This window comes from Cavia porcellus, unplaced genomic scaffold, assembly GCF_034190915.1.
Source record: "Cavia porcellus strain 051 isolate PalLab524CR breed Dunkin Hartley unplaced genomic scaffold, mCavPor4.1 scaffold_21, whole genome shotgun sequence".
In the NCBI taxonomy this organism is placed as follows: Eukaryota; Metazoa; Chordata; class Mammalia; order Rodentia; family Caviidae; genus Cavia; species Cavia porcellus.
In genome coordinates this window covers 21213488-21236278 of record NW_026947504.1, presented here as the reverse complement: position 1 = coordinate 21236278, position 22791 = coordinate 21213488, and the positions used below count along the sequence as shown (strand labels likewise).

Sequence of the window (22791 nt, the reverse complement as noted above, 5' to 3'; positions counted from 1 at the left end):
ACAGTCATGTTTTAAGAAAACAGTAAGTGTAAGCAAAAGATAAATAAAGATTAGCCTGAAACTGAACAACTGTTTTCTAAGTAAACATCAACAATGATAAGAAAAATAGAAGTGTACACATTCGGCTTTATTGGTTGAAAGCAATCAAAAACAATTCTGGCTAAGCAAAGAAAATGAGGAGAAATAACTGGAAACATATTGAGCCTCCTCGAAGCAGCAGAAGGCTAACCTCGAAGGAGGACTATGGAGAAGCCACTCGGGAAGAGATAGGTCAGACTGTGCTGCTCAAGGGAGCGGACGACATCAATGGACTGTTCCAAGGGATTCTGTGTTTCATGGGAAAAGATTGAAGAGAAAAGGAAAAAATAAGCTATGGATTCAAGAATTTTTCTGTGCAGGGATGTGCAGGAAGACGAGGTGAAGAGCGATGTCTGTTTTTAATGGCACGTTTTTATGATAATGGCACTGAATCTCTGCTTGAAACTCTTTCCTGAAAATGTCTCAAGGCCACTTCTTTGTGTCATTTGCACTTCAGTCCTGTGTCATCTCTTGGTCCTCCATCCTTATGCTGTTTTTCTTTTCTTTATAACACTTGTATCTATCTTTAACAACACTCTGAATGTTTGATTGTGAGCACCAACTAAACCATGGATTTCGTGAGTAGCTTGGTCCTTTTGTGTTACCACTGTAACACAGGCACCCTGAAAATTCCTGTCATATAGCAGGACCCCAATAAATATTTATGAGATAAATAAACAAGCAAAGGAGCACCTAAAGTTACAAATGCTGGAGCCTCAAGGTCCCAGGTTCAGATGGCTTACAGTCCTGTCGGCCAGGGTCTGTTCAGCATGTGGTGGGAGCTTAGTATCTGAATTTACAGTCTCTCCAAAGGGAAATCTGAAGGAAGAGGGGGATTTCTCACAAGAAGTTTAAACACTGCCGGAGACAACTGCTCCCTGAAGTAAAGAGCAATAAGATGGTAGAAGGAATTTGCCCTATATAAGCGGGAAATGAAAAGTTTACATTCCTACTCATTAATTAAAAATTTTTAGTCTCATCTCTGTGTTTCCCAAGGAAAGACTTCATGACCAAGGGGGTAAAATCTCTCTGCTCACATAGATAAACATCTCTCTCCATTAAAGCAAGCTGGAAGCCTGGAGATAATTAGACTCACTGTGTCGAGCAATCAAAGACACAAGGAAAAGACAAAAAGCAAGGTCAAATGAGCTAATTCTTAGGCAAATCAAAAGGAAAGCTTTTGCAATCACCTACAAGTGTTCTGGTGGTAGTTCACGGATGGATCTGTGTACCTGTTTGTTCAGTTACTTTGGTTCCTCTGTCACCATCTTCTCTCCTGTTGTCTTGTGCTTCCAGCTGCACTCACCAGAGTCCCAGACACACGTCTGTGACAGACACCTTGTATTCACTGCCCTAATCACAGACAGAACTGCTGTACTTCAGCAGCTTGAGTGGGGCCGCAGGATCACACCTCCCCATGGGGAACACCCGGGAGACGCTTCTGTTTGCTTTCATTTAGTTGTTCATTAAGTTCTCTCGACTTCCTGAATTAGAAAAATGCTTTCGAAATCCAAGGCCTGTTTCATTTTTTTCCACTTTGGACATTATGCCAACTAGAACGATAACCCCGATAGAATGATCAGCTCTGGAGGGTTGTCACAGTCAAGCTGGTGCCAGTCTCACATAATGTCTGCCACATGGTGTGATTTCAGGAAGTATCTGGAGAATGAACTAAAAAGTAAGCAGACAACTCAACCAAGCAGGCTCCAAAGACATCTTCTGTGGCTTTTTCTCCTCACCTCAGCCATTTTGCTTTATTATCTGTCTCTTCTATTTTGCATTTTCTTCATTGCTATGCTTTTTTCTCTTCCTCTCCTTTCTGACCCTATCACTATTTATTCATCTCAATTTGATACAGTATCCTGATAAGCATTAACAACAAAACATATAAAATAGGCATGCCTTCTAAACCTCCTGGTTATAGTCACATACGTAATTTCTGATTATACAAAAAGTACATATTTGCAAGCTACAAGATTTTTAATTGTATATAACAGTTTATGAGGACTTATAAGCCAAAAATGTTTTTTCAGTTTAAAATAATATAAATCGTAGTAATATCAATGATGTATGTAGTATGTTTCTAGAAGTTTTGCTAAAATGTTCCTTTTTAGGAACAGTATATATTATAAATTACATTTTATTATATATATTATATATACAATATTATGTATTATATTTTATAATTTTCCTTTCAAAAAGAAAAATGTGATTTTCTTGAAGTTCAGTTTACCTTTAAGATTATTTGAATGATTTTCATTCTTTAAATAATTGTACTTGATTTACTCTTAAAAGAGCAATGCCATTGACTTGTTAGCCTTCTCAGTCTAGGATTTCGTAGATTGTAAACCTGAAAATTTCTTAACCTTCTCCTCTGAAATCCTTCTTACATATGTCCTTTTAAGGAGGAGTGAGAATAGGATAGTCACTTTATTCTTCAGGGACTTTTTTGTCTTTTTCCTTTTTATTGGTACCAGGGATCAAACTCACGACTGCATGCTTGCAAGGCAGGTGCTTATGCCGCTGAGTTAAATCCTCAGCCCCTTTCAGGGACTTTTTTAAAAGTCTGTTTTTATACGTCATGTCTTTCTGCCTATTTTTTTTGATCTTGAGATGTATGATATGATTAATAATCATTATGAATAATTAGTGTCTACAATGCCTTTCAACAACCATTACTGAGATGATTTTCCTTTCATAAAATATTAGGAAGGAAGTATGTGGTAAATGTCTGTGCATTCCTCTAAAATCCACTGAAATATAATCCATTCTGTGAGTTTTCAGTAAGCTGGGCTAAGGAAGCAGAATGGTAGGGACAGTTAACTTCCCAAAACCAAGCAGTTCAAGTGGTTCTTTTAAAAGGAAGAACACAGAGGCCACGAATTTATTTCAGTGGTATAAGCACCTGCCTGGCAAGTGTGAGGTCATGAGTCAAACAGGAGTTTGAGGGGAGAGGGGGAGAGGGAGAGAGGGAGTTTGCACACACTTAATTTAGACAGTGTTGACTTTTTAGCCCAATTGCTTATAGTTTTTTTTTAAATTATTTTAAAGAGAAAAAACAAAACAAAACCACAAATACCTATGGTACAGAATTTCAAAACAAGATAATAGGAAATTAACAATAGTAAATATATGACATATTGCTATCTTCAGAGTAATTACTCAAATTACAACATAGAGGTATGCATAATTGATCAGGCAATATAAGCACAAGCCATGTTTTTCAATGATCTAAAAGAAATCAGTAGCATAACTGTTTAGTTATCTTTGTCTATGTACGTATCTTTTTCTTTTCACTTCCTTCTTTTCTCCTTTCACTCATCCAGTTGCTTTTTTCCTTCTAAGCAGTTTCTTTCCCTTTCATAGTATCTATTGTAGATTTTGGATCTTATATACTATTCATAGAGTTGCTTTACCAAGGAGCTAGGTAACAATATTGGAAAAGTAAATAATAATTTTACTCTTTAATTGATATGTTCCAACTGTTCCTTGTTATTAGTATTGAAATTATTTAATCTATATGCTCCAACCCTAGAAACAAATTCTATGATTAGATAACTTGGTGTCATAGCAATCTAACCTATTTTGTTATGGGCTATATAAGTTGACTGCATAAATTCAGGAAGTAGGGATCAAAACCCAGAGGGATTTGGGCTTTGATATATAGACTGCAGAGTTCCTACAGGCTCTTCCCTCCAGAGCAGGAAGTGGCACAGATATACCTCAAATGAGTCTACACACACCCCTAGGAAGTACAAGTGACTGATAGCTTTGGAAACCCAACAGGGAAGCTGTGGCTGCTACGGATGAATGGTGACAGTGAGCAGAACACTAGCAATAAACACAACACGGCTCTTCCGACATCCTGTGTTGGGAACAAACGCTTGCATTAGAAAGTGGCCTGGGGGATCTTGTCTCAGGGAAAGCAGATTATCACAATGAGAGATCCACGGGAAAGCCATTGTTTTTGTTTGTAGGTCTGTGTGTGCCCCCATTTCAGACAGCAGTGTGACAACTGTTTTTTCAGCATTGATTCTAATTGTAAAAACTCCTTGTTTAAACACAGACCCACCACTTTGGTTCCACTTTGAATGGTTCTTCCACAAATGATGATGATAATGTGGTGATTCTTCATCTGGTCTCCTGCCTGGATCTGATTTGTGAGATGATTTGAGGAGTTACTGTGGCTTTGCAGCTGAGTTGTTTTTTTTTTTTTTCTTTTTCTTTTTTGTTTTGGGAAGTTAACTGTCCCTACCATTGTAGTTGCCTAGCAACAAGGGACAGAGAGTAATAGGAGGATTCTAAAACTCTCAGGACTCCGGTCAGTTGAGGCTTATCCAAGGACAGTGGGCCTAACTTGAGATGGGCGAATGTTACAGCACAAACTCCGTAGATCCAAACTCTGAAAACCCTGAGAGCTACAGGTGAGTTTCCAGCTTCTCTTGTCCCAAAAATAATTCATGGGAATGTCTAGATCAAGTAGCCTTCAGTCAGTACTTCAAACATAACTTTCCTTTAAAGTCTGTGGGGAAACATCAAACAGACTTTTTCCTTTCCTGGAGAATGACCTTTTCATTTGGATGAGGCAGTGTTCTCAGATCATAGGGCAGGGCCTGACACACAATAGGTTTTGCTAAGTATTTGTTGGATAAATAAAACATACTTCATGTGCATTTCTCAAACTCATAGTCACCCACTCCAACCATTTCACCAGGGTGTGAAGGGCTAAGAGGTGCTGAGCCAGCCCTCTCCAGAATGAGTGATATGCAGTGTCACCATCACCACTCTGTCAAAGGCGGGTTGTTCATTTTCTCCAAATTCCCCAAATAAAAATCCAAATCAACCCTGGCTCTAAGTACAAGTATTAAAGTATAGCTTCCTTACAGTCCATCACTGGAGAATCTGTTGGTTGTCTGGATACTTACTTCTTTCCCTTTCAAATGTGAAAGTGTCATACACTTAGAATTTTCTTTCAAGCATTCACAGACAGTTGTACCCCTCTCTGTGGAATAAGCTGTCTTTGAAGATGAATATCCTCCGTGAGGTGCCCACTCACATCTGTGGATTCATGTTGTTCAGTCTTAAAACATAATTTCTTTATGTGAATGTATGAAATTTGCTTTTAACCTTGGGTTTGTGGCACATAGATGCTATGGAAAATTCAGGAATCTTCTGACATTGAATAAACTATCATTTCTATATGCAGAAGAGTCTATGACCCTCAAAAGATGAACAGACTTTGGGAGAGAGAGAAACTTTTTTGTCTGTTAACACAAATAAAATTTAGCAAACACTCCTTTATTTAATTGTCCCTAATAAATCATCTACAGAAACAGTATGCCAGTGTGCACACCCCTGGAGAGCTGAACATAATGTTGCCAAATGGAGGAAAACTTCCCTGTCACTAATGAGTCGGACATGAACAGCACAGTGTGTGGCCAGCAGGGAAGCAAGTGAGAAAGCAGGATGCTTCTCTCGCCGTAAATTGCCATTAGTGTTTTTGCCTTTGAAGTAGGTTTTTGTGATGGGACCCAAGAAGTACGACCCTTTTTGATTCTGAGGTGGGTTAGTTTGGTTCCTGCCCTTCTGAGCAGGAGCAAACTAATCTCCTGGGACTTTCTGTTGGCCTTTCCCCCTCCTCTTTTTTTTGGCTTCCTCTTGAGACAGACCTTCCCCACAGGGTGCAGAAACTGAACGGGAACTTAAAATGTCTAAGAAAGAGAGAATTAGGCCTGGATGTAAATAACCGAGAGAACCAAAAAGCATTTTCCCAAGAAATCCTCTGCTATCAGAACTGTATGCTTATTGGATGCTTATATTGAAATCAATTCATTAAAATGATTTATTCACATCGGTTAATTGTTGACTAATTACTATTTCAATTTGGCATGAAAATTATGGAATGAAAGTTTGGAAATCAGATAGGTATTTCATTAAAAGGAATAAAGCTTTTATATTTTTATCAAGCAGAAAAAATACTGCTGTGAGCTTTATATGTCGTATTATTCATAACATAGAAAATTAAAGTAGGTTTTCCTCTTTCTCCATTAACTTTGAAGTAAGATAACATTACAAAACAAAGCTTCATAAACAAATTCTAATTTATTTTATCTCAAGAAAAATAGGCCTTCTAAACCTTTCTTTAATTATTGTACAAAACATGCTTTCTCTGTATATGCTGTTACTATGGTTACCTTGAGACCATGACTCATGACATTTAAATATTATTGTCAGGTAGCCAACATGTCCTCAACTTAAATCAGTAGTTTTGTCTCAGGCATAATTAAAAGAGGGTTGTTTCCAATAATGCTTTCTGTGGTGCATTTGTGCTACATCTGAATATGTACATAAGAATCTTACAGCACAACGTTTTGCTTTGCTTGGCCTCATTCAGTGGGTGAATTGCTTTCTTGGCAGGTAATTGGGAGAATAAAAAGTAAACAAGTCATAGTCCTTATTCTTCATGAAGTTATCCCTGAAAAAATGCAAAAACACAGTAGATACATAATTACACATGTCATGAAACATAACAAAGGCTGTAAGAGGCACATTGCAAAACCTGGAATACGGAGGCAAGTCATCCTTCTCATTGGTAGGCTTGGGGAAACTGAGGAAAAGGCAGCATTAAGGTTGTGTTGCAAAGGAACAGCAAAACTTCAGCATACAGTGAAGAGCTCGTGAATCTTCTAGTTAGGGGAAATCACTTTTAAAAACCATGAACATATACACTGGAACCAATAGGTAACTGGTTTGGTGAAAATATCAATTTTTTGAAGCATACTCATAGAAGATATGATTATTTTAAAGTAATAGGCCTACTTTATTAAGGTCCGTCAAAGGAATTTGTTGTTTTGTGCAGAAACTTTCATGTTGTTTTCTAATGCATAACAAAGAGATACTGAAAAGTAATAAACGTTAAAATACTGGGTTTTGCTGATTTCAAGGTGATGCAAAAAAAACATAATTATATCTCTCAGAATTCAGTGTCTCCCTCCACTGAGAATTTAATTAAGTTTGTTCCACAGTCACTGATTACTCTGTGAGCATTTTAAGTGCTCTCAACTTTTTGAAAAGTAAGTAACCTGAGATGCATGTATAGAAATACAGAAATTAATATTCATTTGGGAGCCAGTGAAATAGGAAACGCCCTGAGATTTTAAGGTGAAGCTTTTTAGCTGGTAACATCAGGTGCAAGCTATTAGATTTATGAAGTTAATTAAATTATTGGCTTATTAATTCAATAAATATTTACTTATCATTTTATCTGTCCATGAGATGAGGTAGAAATAACAAAAGCAGGAGAGAAAATAAACTAGATTCAGGGAATTTACCTTGTCCATTGAAGAAGACACAATAGATGCAGTAAATAAGCAAAATGCATACGTAGTATACTTGAAAATGATAAGTGCTACAAAATAAAGTAGGGCTAAGAGGTTAAGGGTTTAATTTTATGGCACATCCCACTAAGATGGTGATTTCTGAGCAAAGACACCAACTGTAAGAATAACCTAAGTGATGAGATGTGAATAAAATACTCCCAGGGTTTTAGGATGCCGGAGGAACCAGATGAAGACGCTCCCCCACACACACCTTTCCTCTGCTTTCCTCTTCCTAGTGCTGGGGGTCAAACCGAGGACTTTACACATGCCAGGAAAGCATCCTGCCCGTGAGTTACAGCCCCAATCCACGGTGACGATACGTCAAAGAGGGAATGCTGAATCAAAGAGCCAAAGCTCTTGAGTAGGATGACCACTGGAGACAGGACTGTGGAGTTCTTTGGGGAATCTGCCAAATGCAGTTCCTGTGGAGTGGGACCACTGAGAGACTGGAGTGGTTTGGGCCAAAATAACAATAATAATATTAATAATACAATAAAAAAAGAAAAGAAGAAAGGAGAAAAAGAGTTGGAGGTAGTGAAAATCCAGTTCTGCCATGTAGGCAGTCAGACTAAGCAAGCAAGTCCAAGCAGCAATAGTAACATTTTTGTAAGTAAATGACTGAGGGGGGAGAGACCGACAGACAGGCAGACAGACAGAACACAGACAGAGACAGAGACAGTGACAGAGAGAAAAACAGTGTAGGAAATAAGAATTCTTTGAGTCTTGTTTCACAGGCAAATATGCTTTTCTCTCTATCCTTTTTTCTTTTTTTAGTTGAAATAAGACATTCTTCAGGTTTCCAGAACAGCTTGTTCTGTTCAGGCTGGTTATTCTCAGGAGAGCCTTTAAAGTCTATTTTATCTTCTTGGGAGTAAAGTTTACATTCCATTATTTTCATTTCCTTTTGAAATGTCCACAAATTGACATTTGGAGGAAACACTTGAAAAAAAATTTATCTTACATGCTGCAGTGTAACAATCTACTTGCCACAAGATGGGTGTGCCTGCTTGAATTAAAATTTTGGAATTCTATATTTTTTTTTTTTTTTAGCATGAAGTCTGAAAATTCAGAGGCAGATACAGAACCAGACAATGAAACATTGGTAAGAAATAAATGTTGTATAATTTTTTTCCAAAAAAATGAAAAAAGCAGCACAGTTAGTAAAACTGTTATTTAATTTAATAAATGCTGAAATTTTCCTGGTATCATCAGTTCCCACAGTTTACTGGTAAGCAGGCTTTTAAAAATAAAACAAGAACGTTCCTTCCTAAGCAGAAGACAGGTAAGTCCTGGAGCCACAGGGCAGTGCTGCTGCTGGGGTGCTGCGAAGTTGGGTGTGGGGCGGGGTACCCTGCCCCTCCCTACTGGGCGGAAATGCCACACCGCTCTCTGTGGTCTCACCATCCCAAGGACATCCTGGGCTGCTTTGTAGCATTTGCTTGTAAATGAGGAAATCTGGGACTCAGACATGATGCAGATCCGGCACCTTACGTTATTTAGTTTAGGCTGGGTTTAAATCATGGCCTACTTTGTTTAGCTCAGGTTTAAGCCACAGCCAAACCAGCAATAACTTGTCCATTCTCTTCCAAGGGAGCTGGCAACACACCCCGCTGTGACTTTTGAGTCCTTCCCCTTGCAGGAGCTTTCTGATGCCCTGGGAAAGCTGAGTTTGTTGCCTGAGCCCCTCCACTGGCAGAGGTGAAAATGTGCAGGGTGGAAACTGGCTGGTGGGTACATCAGGGTCACTGTACCAGCTCCCTCTCAACTTTGAGACTTCCCCTTAAAAATAGTATTCCCTCAGCTCCTTTTTTTTTTTTTTTCAGTGTTAGCATTCTACCTACAGAAGTTGTAGAACAATCTTGCAGTCCTTAGACTCCATCCAGAGATGTTTCTGAAACAATCCTTTCAGCTCTAAGATGCAATAATGAGTATAAAAGAAAGGTCATAGAACAAGGATGCATATAAGACCAGGCATATTCAGGACGATATAGCCCTGGACAGGACTAGACAGAAAACTTGGAATCAGACCCTCATTTGCCTCCTGCAAGCTATGTGATGAGAGCTAAGTCTTTTGAACCCTTGAAATCTTATTTTGCATCTATAAAATAAGGATAAGGTGACTTACTATACCTCACATAACATACTTACAGGTGAAAAGTGTTAATAAAGTACTTAGAAATATATAAGACTAACAGGTGGGCGTGGTGGCATATGCCTGGGATCCCAGCACTCGCGAGGCTGAGACAGGGGGATCAGTCTTGAGGTTGAGGCCAAGCTGGGCTACACAGCCAAGACTCTGTCATGCACATGCACATATGCACTCTCTCTGTCTCTCTCTCTGTCTCTTTCACACACACACACACACACACACACACACACACACACAAAGGTAAGAAAAATAAAAGCAGTGCTTCAGCATTGATAGTATTCAAATAAGGGCCTTTGTTCCTTTTGGTGTTCGGCATTTCTGATCTTTCAGTCACAATCCACCAGCATTATTGGTTCAAAATGATTGATTCCCTCATGAGATGCATATTTGCACCATTATTTCTTAAATTTTAATATATTTAACCAGTGTAGCTTATTCAATCTAGCTCAGAGTAAACCAGACGTAGCTCTTAAATCCACAGTGATTTTCAGGGGAGTTTTGTTATGTTGGAGCAATATGTCAAGAGGAAGGGTGGGTTTATAACTCAGCGGCACAGTGCCAGCCTGGCAAGTACGAGGTCGTGAGTTCGATTCTGAATACAAAAAAAAAAAAAAAAAATTGCAAAACGGTTTCAATCTAGAAAAATACAATCTTATGTTGCTTTATTGAGATAGGGAAAAATCCTGATAATTAATTTCTATTTTATTTATGCATGCTATTTCTGATTTCCCCAAGAAATGACCCTCACTCAGACCATATCAAAACTATTTCCGTCCCATGAGTACGTATGGGTCTGAGAAATGGGAGACATCTGGACACCAGTGGGTTTATTATGCCTTTTTCTAAAGATGCCTGTCTAGAGGTGACCTGAGTGACAGGATTCAGAGCTGAAAAGCCAATTACCACCTTTAGGATTTCTGCCTGGGGCTCCCAATTAGCTCCCTGGAGTTCTGAATCTATCCTTTCTAATTTACAGCTGACATTATAGGGAGCTTTGGGACTTGAAGAAAATGGCTCTGCTTTACTTTTGTCTTTTTCGCTTTCTAAAAGCACACATTTGGCTGGAGGAGTTAGAATTAGAGACTCCAGTTACTGATGTCTCCTCCGAACACAAATCCCTTTCATAGAATTCGTAAAACATAGCATTCAGCAACACAGATTTTTCTGTGTACCACAAGACCCTAAATTGCAAGTGGGCCCTGTTGGCTCTTTTAAATAATTATTTTTAGTTTTGGTAGAAAAGATCAAGATGCAGGATAAAACCTTTTCAATTGCATGGATGTTTTAAATATATGGGTGTCTCTTGACCACTCAGGCAGATTTAAACACATTCCACCTTCTGTCACCACTGAATTGGACACACTGGCTCTTCATTTGCCTTTACAAAGTGCTATCTGCTGCTTTAAGTTTTGGGTTCCTTTGTACACTCTCTGTACTTAAAGATCTCGATGTGTGCCGACAACAAAATTTTGCCATTGAAGTGACTATTCGTTGGTATCATTTGAAATAAAGCAAGTGGACTTAGCTCCAGGCAAAGTGTTCAGTGATTGAGAACCACGTCCCTCGGATGGTCTCTTCCAGCCCAGTGGGAGGGTGGCATCCAGAATCATCGCTGTGATACTCACACCTTTCCTCTTGTTACTATTGTCACCAATTTAAAAATTAAGAAATCGACATTCAAGGAGGGTTAAGGAGCTTCCCACTGCGGAGGGGTCTGCGTATTCAGTGTAGACAGCAGAAACACAGGCTAATCCAGAAGAGCTAATTTAGAGCTGCTTCTCAGGGCACAGGTGTTCCCCATATATCTTAGCCCTATTTGGACCTGTTATTTAAACTTTCTCTTGGCTCTGTTTTAATATCTTCTGACAGAAAACAGCTAGTGCATATAAATCATCTCATTTAAAACTGTTTGGAAAGCGGAAATTCTATTAGAGAGGGGTTTGGCAGGAACAGCGTCATGACTGTTGCTCTGAACTACTCCTGCGATCCTGATGTAGAATACCTGAGTTTATTGGTGACATGGAGCCACACATCCCAAAGGAAGAACACGGGTGTGACACTGTTAATGCCAGAAGATTTTTGGGGGGCCTGTAGTGTGTTTATTTATACACTTGGTAGACTCAGTATCATATGAGATCTCTCCACCTAAGAGCTTATCACATAGCATGTAGTTTATCTCAGGTACCCCGTGTTCTGTTTTTAAAATTTTATTTAAAGAAAGACTCAACAAAACAGAAAATGGGTAGAAATAATACATACATACTTACGAAGAAAAAAATAAACAGTAAGAAATCACTAGTTGATGATTATAGATTGTCCTCTTACACATAGTTATTCAAGATACTAAAGTGGAGCATATAAAGTGGGGATTCAAACAGTGAGACTGCAAGCAGTTCTGTTCAATATCCAACAAAAACTTAGAAATACGGTTATCAATCCTACACACTTAAACATACACGCAGTTATCCATATCTTCAATTATGTTGAGATTGAACAAACCCAAGCAGGCTAATATCACTCTGAACAAAGAATAATACTATTGCTGGGTGTCACATTATGACACTCCAGGGTCAGCACTGGTAATTTAGTGTCTCTTTTTCTTCAAAGTATCTGCTCATTTCATTATGTGTCATAAGATCAGTTCTCATAAACTGTTTATATATTCTACACATGCATGAGTCTTAACATGTATTTCTATCCTTTCTATATTAGAGGGAAAAAAAACAAAACAAAGCAAGACAAAATAAAACATATTCCTATAAACACATGAAATGAAAAAGACATATAAGACCGTTGTACAAGGAGTTCTACCATAGTTCCTATGTTGTCTCTTGTTATCTTCAATAGAATTGGCTATATCATCAGGCATAGTACAACTGAATATATCAGTACATGACAGTATTAATAAAAACGGAACTTTGTATATAGTATAAAACTTCAAAAGCAGGCAGTTATCAAACCAGAATGTGTATCATAGAGTCTTGTCATCTTCAGTGTAGTTGCCTATACCCTCAGACTTGATACCATCAATCATATCAGTTTTGAATAAAATCTGTCGATACCAAACAGCAATCAAACAAACCAGATTTAACTAAGATCAGTCATGATAAAACAGTATAAATCATACAGGGCTCCAGATTAAGATAATAGGAAATTAAAGATGATTATGCTATATCCTGATGTTTTCAGGATAGCTGTCTATGCCCTCAAATCTAATGCAAGTAGACAAACTGGGACAGAACAAAATCTGTCAGAAAAAAGAATAAAATCTAAGCAGAGTGGTGTGAGTAATGTGGATTTTAAATCCTGATACACTATTAACAATATCTTCTGACATTTTTTTTTTTTTTTTTTTTTATTTTTATTTAACGAGAAAAGAAAAGAAAGAAAAAAAAAACAGTGAAGGGTACAAGTTTTACCGATTTACAGAAGAAAAAAAAATGCGCAGTAGGAAATCACTAGTTAATAGATTACATATTGCCGTCTTAGAAATAATTGTTCAAGTCACAGAATCAAAGTTTGTAGAGTGGACATTCCAACAATGATACTGCAAACAGTTCTGTTCAATGATCCAATAGAACTCTGTGATATCATTTTCTGTCTTATACATTTAAATAAACATGCAGTTATATAGTTTAGAGCATTTTCTTTTCCTCTCTTTTGTACAGTGACTATTACACATTTTGGGTTTCATTGCTCCCACTGTTCTTATTGCTTTTTTGGAAGAGAGTAAAACCAAATGTGACATAACAGAACAGAGTCGGTCAAGTCGAAAGGGTGGATATAATAGATAATATAAAAATATAATACAAGGTGATCAACAATGGTTACCCTAATGCCTCCCGCTATTTCTTATAGAATTGCCTATATCATTAGTTGTAATACTATTGAACAAAACCGTAAAGGATAAAACCGACAAAACCAAAACATTGGAGATATTGTAGGTCTTCAAAAGTTGATAGAAGTCAACGAGAATGGGCGTTATAATGTATCTCATTATCTTCTCAGCTGATGCCTAAACTTTCGAACCTGATACTATCCAGCAAAACAGAATAGAGGAACCTCAGTCAAAAACAAGATGGTGAGAGTAATACAGGGCTTCAAATCGAGATAATAGAAAGTCAAAGTGGGTTACTATATTATATCCTGCTATATTTTTCCCTTTAATTAAATGGATAACAATAAAAAAGTATATAATGGAGTGGAGATTGAGAAAAAGAAAAAAAAAAAGGGCATAACAGCGAAACAGGGCAGATCAAAACATAACCTTTTAAGCAGAATAGTGTTTCACCACCAGATATTTCCGACTTAAAAATAGTTACCATATTGACTCCCTCCCTGAAGTCCTTGAGTACAACTTCATATACCGTAGCATTAAGTATATCAAAACAATGTAAAACCATTTAAGAGAATGACAGCATTATAGAGTATTTGGAATTGACTAACAGAAAATGAACAATGGTCTCTGTATAATCTCCTTGTCTTTAAAAGGTTTTTGCTTATACTAACGTACAAAACAAAATCCAATAAGATACAACCTGGTTAGACCATTGGAGACAGAAGAACAAAAGCTAGATGAGACTTCAAAACAAGATGGTACTAAATCAGCATTACCTATTAAGATGTCATTTTCTCAAAAATAGCTGTTCCTATCATCCAATCTTCTCTGTCTCATTTCTGTTGAGCTCTTTTTCTGTCAGTAGCTGTCAGTTTGTCTTCTTCATTTTGTTCTCTGCTCCATACGTTGTGGCCTCCCTGCCACTATTTCTGGGTTCTTTGTATTTTTCTTTTTTTAGAATATCCTGCAATACTTTCTGTAGAGTTGAATTGGTGGTTGCAAATTCCCCCAGTTCCTCTTTATCCTGGAAGCACCTCGTTTTTCCATCAATTTCCAGGGACAGTTGTGCAGGATATCTCAATCTTGGCTGGAGATTATTATCCTTCAAAGCTTGAATTATTTCCCCCCATGCTCTTCGTGATTTGATGGTTTGTGAAGAGAAATCTGCTGTAATTCTGATGGGTGTTCCTTTGTAAGTGATCTGTTTCTTGTCTCTTACAGCCTTTAATATTCTGTTCTTGTATTGAATTTCTGGGATTTTTATTATTATATGCCTGGGTGTTTCTCTGTTAGGGTTGTAGGTAGCTGGGGTCCTGTATGCCTCATACATCTGAGTATCTTTACCTTTTGCTAAATTAGGAAAATTCTCCTGGATTATTTCTGTGAGTAGCTTTTGTAATTCACTTGTTTGTGTCCCTATTTCTTCTTTTATGTTCTTAATCCTTACGTTGTGGCTCCTCTTATCATCTTCTTGTCTTTGTATTATTGCTGTTTGTTTCTTTGCTATTTTTAAGAAGTTTTTCCTTTCATTCTCCCATATTTCAAGTCTGCCCTCCAGTTCAGATAGTCTGTCCTTAGTTTCTTTCAAGCTGTTATGCCAGTCTTGTATAGACTTCTTAATTTCTTGATAGTCCCTTTGAACCTGCTTCACATACTCAATGCTTTCTCTGTTTTCTCCATCAAGCAATTCTCCCCTCTTTTTCTGTTCTTCCATTCCACCATCTGTTTTTTCCTGGGTGGTGTTTAGCATTTCTCTAACTATTCTGCATACTTCTAGCTTCAGATCATTGATAACTTCATTCCTGAATTGGTCTATGAGGCTCTCAATATGGTGTTTAATGTATGTTGGTGCGGTGTCCATTATTGCCTGTTTCTCAGGATTGGGGGCCGAGGAGCCTTTTTTGTTGCTTCCCTTCCCCATATTTTTTGTTCCTTATAAAATGCAATCTTACAAAGGAGGCCCGGCTTCCCTGCCTGTCAGCCACAGCCTGATCAAATTGCGCTGGCTAGTTGTTCCCGCCCACCGCTGCGCACCAGGGAGTCGGAGGAGGCAACCTACGCGGAAGTCAGTCGCTCCTCCGGGCCATCATCCGGCTCTGGGATCTGGGTTAGGCTAGACTAGCCTAGAGAGTCCGCCAGCAGCATCACTCAGGCCAGGCACTTTTCTCCAATCCCGTCCGAGAGGGGAATGGCGCCCAGAGAGACTTCCGCTAGAGTCGAACTGTGGTGGGGGGTCAGATTCTCACTCACCTCGCCAGCAGTCAGTTTTCGTGTACGCCTCTGTCCGTCCTTTTTTTTTCGACTCCGTTCTCCCGTTCCCAGAGCTCGGCGCTCCTAGAGCTCGGCGCGTCTCTCCTTGCCGAGCCACTGTGGAGGCAGCCAGTCGCCGGACGTCGGGAAACCCAGATCGCGGTTTCCAATGGCGCGAGGTCGAGCCTCTACACCGAGATTTTTCTGTTCCTATTTTAGTGCCAGGACTGCATTCCAAATTGGATTCTCTCAGCCGAGTTCGTTCCTGAGTCAGCAGAGCATATCGCTGCTGATTCGTGTCTCCCTAGTCCGCATCGCTTCTGGCCTCTGAGCCGAATCTTTCAGAGAGCCTCTGGTAGTTGCTGTTGTCTGTCCGCCATGTTCTCCCAGGATTCCTTCTGACATTTTTTTTAAGACTCTCTCTCCCCTTTCACTTCCCCAGGGTACACTGTGCATTTGTGGGTCTGACCAAGACCCCTGGTTTTAAGTTGGCGGGGGGGCAACCTGCTATTTACCTAAGTGGTTCCGAACCTCCTCTCTCCTGGACTTGATCTCTAATTGTATTCATTTGCCTATTACAGGCTGTCTTTCCAACCTGTCCACAAAAACTGGTTGAGTTGCCCCTATTACTCTCTGGTTCTCTGTCACATAGAGCATTGGTTTCTCATATTTGATTTTCAGTGCATGTACTCTTTTTCATGTGAATTATATTTCCTATAAATAGCATCTCGGTGGACCCTGCCTCTTGATCTACTCCATGTGTGGTTCTTTTTTTTTAAATTTAGTGTATCAAGGCCACTGATATTAGAGATTATAACAAACCTTCTCTGCCTCACTTCTGTTATGCTCTTTTTTGCCATCAGCTGTCTGTTTATCTTCTTCATTCTGTTTTCTGCTCCATTCATTGAGGCTTCTCTGCCACTGTTACTGTTCTCTCTCTCTAGAATGCCCTGCAGTATTCTCTGTAGAGTTGGATTGGTGGTGGCAAATTTCCCAAGTTCCTCTTTGTCTTGGAAACATCTTGTTTCTCCATTTATTTCCAGAGACAGTTTATCAGGGTATATCAATCTGGGTTGGAGGTTATTTTCTTTCAGGGCTTGTAATATTTCACTCCAGGCTCTTCTTGACTTGATGGTTTGTGTCAAGAAGTCTGCCGTTATTCTGACGGGTCTTCCATTATAGGTTATCTGTTTCTTGTCTCTAACAGCTTTTAATATTCTGTTCTTTTTTAAAATTTTTTTTAAAACAGAAAAAGGGTACAAGTAATACAAAATTTAAAAAATAAACAGTAAGAAATCACTAGTTAATAGATTACATATTATCATCTTAGAAATAGTTGTTCAAAATTGAAGCATATAAAGTGGACTTTCAAACAGTGAGAGTGCAAAGAGTTTTGCTCAATGATCCAAAAAAACTCAGTAATATGGTTATCTGTCTTATACACTTAAACATACATGCAGTTATAACCTTTAGAGCACTTTCTTTTCCTGTCTTTTGTACAATGACAATTACACATTTTGGGCTTTATTACTCCCACAGTTCTTATCTTTTTTTTTTTTTTTTTGTAGAGAGTAAAACCAAATGTGACATAACAGAACAGAGTCGTCAAATCAAAAGGATGGACATAATAGATAATGTAAAAACAAAATACAAGGCGATCAACAATGGTTACCATACTGCCTCTTGCTATTTTAAGAAGAATTGCCAGTTATAATAAAATTGAACAAAACAGTAAAGAATAAAACCAAAGCATTGGAGACACGACAGGACTTTAAAAGAAGATAATAGTCAACCAGAATGGGCGTCATAATGAATCTTACTGTTTTCACAGTTTTGCCTATACTTTCAAACTTGGTACTATCAAGCAAAGCAGAATATGGGAAAATCAGTCAAAACAAGATGGTAAGGGCAATACAGGATTTCAAATCAAGTTAATAGGAAATCAAAGTAGTTTACTATAATGTATCCTGCTATTTTTTTTCCCTTAATTAAAAAGATAAAAAGATAAAAGTAAATAATTGGAAAAAAAGGGGGATTGAGATAAAAGATTGACATAACAACAGAACAGCGCAGGTCAAAACATAACAATTTAAGCAAAATAGTGTTTCACCACAAGATATCCTGACATAAAAATAGTTACCATAGTGTCTCTTTCCTTGAAATCTTTGAGTATAACTTCATATACTGTAGCACTAAACATATCAAGACAATGTAAAACCATTCAAGAGAATGACATTATTACAGGGTATTTAGAACCAATTAACAGAAAATGAACAATGGTTTTTGTATAATCTCCTTGTCTATAAAAGTTTTTACTTATATTATCATATATAATAAAATCCAGTAAGATACAACCTTTAAGACCGATGGAGACAGAAGAATATAAGTTTGATGGACTTCAAAACAAGATGATACTAAATCAGCACTAGCTATTATGATGTCTTGTTTTCTCCAAAATAGCTGTTCCTACCATCCGATCTTCTCTGCCTCATTTCTGTTGAGCTCTTTTTCTGTCGTTTGTTGTCAGTTTGTCTTCTTCATTTCACTTTCTGCTCCATTCATTGTGGCCTCCCTGCCACTATTTCTGGAATCTTGGTATTTTCCTTTTTTACTGAATATCCTGCAGTATTCTCTGTAACGTTGAATTGGTGGTTGCAAATTCCCCTAATTCCTCTTTATCCTGGAAGCACCTTGTTTTTCCATCAATTTCTGGGAACAGCTGTGCTGGATATATCAATCTTGGCTGGAGGTTTATTATCTTTCAAAGCTTGAATTATTTCCCCCCACACTCTTCGTGATTTGATGGTTTGTGCTGAGAAGTCTGCTATAATTCTGATGGGTGTTCCCTTGTAAGTGATCTGTTTCTTGTCTCTGATGGCTTTTAATATTCTGTTTTATATTAGATTTCTGGAATTTTGATTATTATATGCCTTGGTGTAACTCTGTTTGGGTTGTAGATGGCTGGGGTCCTGTACGCCTCATACATCTGAGTATCATTACCATTTGCTAAATTAGGGAAATTCTCTTGGATTATTTCTATGAATATCTTTTGTAGTCCATTTGTTTGTGTCCCTACTTCTTCTTTTATGTTCTTAATTCTTAAGTTATAGATCCTCTTATCATCTTCTAGCCTTTGTATTATTGCTGTTTGTGTTTTTGTTATTTTTAAAAAGTTTTTTATTTCATGCTCCCATATTATAAATCTGCCCTCCAGTTCAGATAATCTATCCTTAGTTTCTTTCAAGCTGTTATGCCAGTTTTCGAAAGAGTGTTTAGTTTCCTGGTAATCTCTTTGAACCTGTTTCACGTATTCTATGTTTTCGCTATTTTCTCCATCAAACAATTCTCCCCTTTTTTTCTGTTCTTCCATTCCACCATCTGTTTTTTCTTGGGCAGTGTTTAGCATTTCTCTAACTATTCTACTTATATCTTGCTTCCGGTCGTTAATAACTTCATTCCTGAACTTGTCTATGAGGCTCTGGAGATAGCGCCTTATGTCTATTGATGCCATGTCTGATATTACATGTTTCTCAGGATGGGGGGCTGAGGATCCTTTCTTGTTGCTCCCTCTTCCCATATTTTTTGTTCCTTTTATACAAGTGAATATAGGAGGCCCAGTTTCTTTCTTTGTTGGTTATAGTTTGTTTGAATTGCGCCGGCTAGGTGTTCCCGCCCCACTGCAGTGTACTAGGGAGACACAGACCTGGGCAGCCTATGTGAAAATTATCATGACTTGACAAATGAAATACTCTGCTTCCTAAGTTTGCAAACAGACATTCATCGAAACCCTTTCATTAAGAAAGATAATGAACCTACCATCAGTTTCAAACTTTCTCGTGTTCCTTAGAAATCCCTCCTGCCTGTCTCCCCCTGTCTGCTTACATCCTTAAGCATTTCCTTGAGCATCTTGCAAAAGAAGTAATCTAGTATATACACTTTTGGGAGACTTCTTGTACTTAGAAAAATTATTTTGAGATTCAATCATATGGTGGTTGGTTTCAGGAGTTCACTTTTCATGTGAAGTAATATTGCATTATATCAGATGTTTACCCATGTGTTTATCTCTTTGCCTTTGACTGCCATTTAGCTTATTTCTAGTTTGGGGCTCTGACAGACACAATATGAACACTGATGTACAAATCTTAGAATGGATGTATGCTTTCTCTTCCTTAGACACAGAAGAAATGAGTCATATGATAAACGTACTTTTAAGTTTTTAAAAGTTTGTTATAGTGTTTCTCCTAAGTGATTGTATCATTTTACACTCCTACAGCAGTGTTTGAAAGTTTTAATTCGCGCCCATTCTTTCTAACCCTGATAAAGTCAGTCTTTTTAATTTTAGCCTTTCTAATAAGTGCAATTGTGTTTCATTGTGGTTTGAACCTGCATCTCCTTAAATAACAAATAATTTTGAACATGTTCTTATGTGCTTACTTACCATCTTTTTAGCTTATTTAGTAAACTGTTTAAATATTTTGTCCATTTAAAAATTGTTTTATTTCTTATTTGTACTGAGAGATTTTTTTTTTTGAGAAATACACTTTGGATATAAGCAATTTCTCAGATATTTTTCCACATATTTTCTCTGGATGTGGTATAGTCTTTTCATTCTTGAATGGTGTCTTAAGAAAACCAGAAGATTTAAATTTTGATGAAGTCTAACTATCAATTTATACTTTCATGATTCATGTTTTGGTAACCAATCTGAGAAATCTTAGACCGAAATCACAGATATTTTTCTTCCAAGTTTTCTGCTAGAAGTTTCATAATTTTAGGTTTTATATTTAGGTCTATGATCCATTTTGTGTTAATTTGACTGTCAGCTGAGATCTCAGAAATTTTCTTCAGCTGAGAGAGGTTCCTTGTCCCAACAGTGCCCATGCCTTTCACGGGAGCAGCCTGCCCTCATCTGATGCCCTCAGGGCCATCAGACCTGGCCTCCTTGCTTGGCCTGGAGCCTCCTGAGGAGCTAGTCCAGCTCCACAGTTTTCAGGGTAGGCCTGAAACCCGTTACACTCCTGCTTCTTTTTTCATTAGAGGCTTTATCTCCAATAAGCCCACTGAAGCCAAATCTCTCCCAATTTGATTCCTAGAGCTCAACCTAAAACAGTAGCAAAACCAGAATAAAGTGGTTACCCAGCAGGTCAGTTTTTTTGAATGGAAGTTCTTAAGAAATGCCAAACAGCCATTATGCTAGTGATGAAGACCAAAAATAGGCATAGAAAATGTCATTGTAACTTCTGACAGCCCTTTAGAGAAATCTTTCTTAATGTAAGGGTTTCGATGAATGTCTGTTTGCAAACTTTAGGAAGTAGAGTATTTCATTTGTCAAGTCATGATAATTTTCACATACTCAGTCTGAAAAAAATTATTTTTCTCACAAAAAAAATGACATGAATGGATTTTCTTCTAGGAATGTCTGCTGAAGAGAGTTAATATTATCTTCCTAGATCTTGAAATGTGAGTGTTGGCTGGAGTAGCTGTTGCTTAGCTTCTTCTGTAGCTACTTCTATGTTTCAGTTTTGCAAAACAAGAACACTTGATCCATTATTGCATTCTCCTGGGCATATCCCGCATAACCATATGGAACTTTATCCAGTTTACATTGCATAGACTAAATACTATGTAGCGCAAACTTCGATAAAGATTTAAGATCAAAGGTACCAAAAAAAAATAGCGTGGTAGTATTTTAGTTGGTAGGAAAGAATTTTCCCCTTTTGGCTGTATCAAAAGAAATAAAAATGTCAATTGATTTCAATTTAACTTGATTTTCATTAAAATTTTTAAAATTATCAGTTGTAGTTGGTGTAATGGTATAATATTTTATTTTTCCAAATGACGTATTTCTCCATTAAAAAAAAAAATCTATCAGAGGTATGTAAGATAGGAGCTACAAAAGAACCCCTGGGTGGGACACTTCAACTGAGTATGCACATCCACTATGGAACAGCCACCAGAAGACCACAGAGGGACACAGAAGGGCTTCAGCCAGAACTCACGATCATCACCTCTCCCATTTTCTTGGTGAAAGAAATCGCATAGTCCAAAACAATTTTAAGGCCTGAGGAATTACAATTATGTGACATGCCTGGGAAAACTTCAAAAATGTCTTAATAGACAGAAAGGTAAAAGCGAGACTTAAAAAGAAGAATTAAATCTAAGAAAGGACGTCATATTACAGACTAAAAATAAAGGAAAACATTAGCTTTGGAAGTTTGTATTTGAATAGTAAATTCTATTTTACTTGAAATCAGAGCTTATTTAAAAAAAAAAAAAAAGATCCAGAAGTCTAAAGTGAGTTTAGCCTGAGAACTAGGAAGTGTTCTTTAGGAAATGTTCCCTCATAGACAATTGGGCAAGATGACCCATTTCATTTTTAATTTCTATGATAGAATAAAGATATAACAAACAAAAGGTCTTGCCTGCATTCAAACGTGTTCCTTTATTTATTTATTTTTTTTAATGTTGGGAAAGAAATTTAGAAAACATGTGGCACTGGAACAGATTGTTCACAGATAGGATGTTTTTCAGAATTCTCCCAAGAGTCATCAGTGGAGCAAAGGGCCTTTGTACGCTGAAGTAGTTGAGCGTCTGCAAAATCTGTTTCATCAGGTGCATTTTGCTCTACTTGGCTCCTTCAAATGGCAAAAAGTTCCAAACAACTGGCCTGATTTAAGGAAAGCATGCTGGTCTGGGAGGTGCTGACACACTTGATTTTCCCTGCAGGTAGGAACATTGAAAAGCTTGTGTATATAGAAGGGAAGAAATGGTCAGCTGAAAAGTGAGAGTTAATATATCTTCGTAGAGACTGAAGGCTTTTGCGGATTCGTATTTTAGATAAAATCAAATTTCATGATGATTTGCTCATTTTCTGAATGCTGAAGGTTTGAATCAGAGCAAGACTGACTGGGGAAAGCGTATGTGCAGGGCTGCCTAATCAACCAGTCTAACACCACGAGCCCACTTCAATTGCTGTGATCTGCAAAATCCAAATGTTCCCAATCTCCCTGAGAGGATATTTTCCCAAAAGCCTGGGACAGTTATCCAAACCAGCCTTTCCTGCAGGAGTCAGTGGCCCTCTGCGAGACTCCATCTGG

General features: G+C 37.8%; 1 protein-coding gene across 1 annotated transcript in view; it reads left to right on the top strand.

The window, feature by feature from the left end:
- The first annotated feature begins 4394 nt into the window (after positions 1–4394).
- The window catches only part of Ccdc192 (coiled-coil domain containing 192), a 202052-nt gene continuing 183655 nt past the window's right edge, over positions 4395–22791 (top strand). Inside the window, exons 1-2 of the mRNA XM_063232416.1 lie at positions 4395–4502; positions 8508–8559. Coding sequence (XP_063088486.1) covers positions 4441–4502; positions 8508–8559 — 114 coding nt within the window. The 5' untranslated portion in view covers positions 4395–4440. The remainder of the gene's footprint in view (positions 4503–8507; positions 8560–22791) is intronic.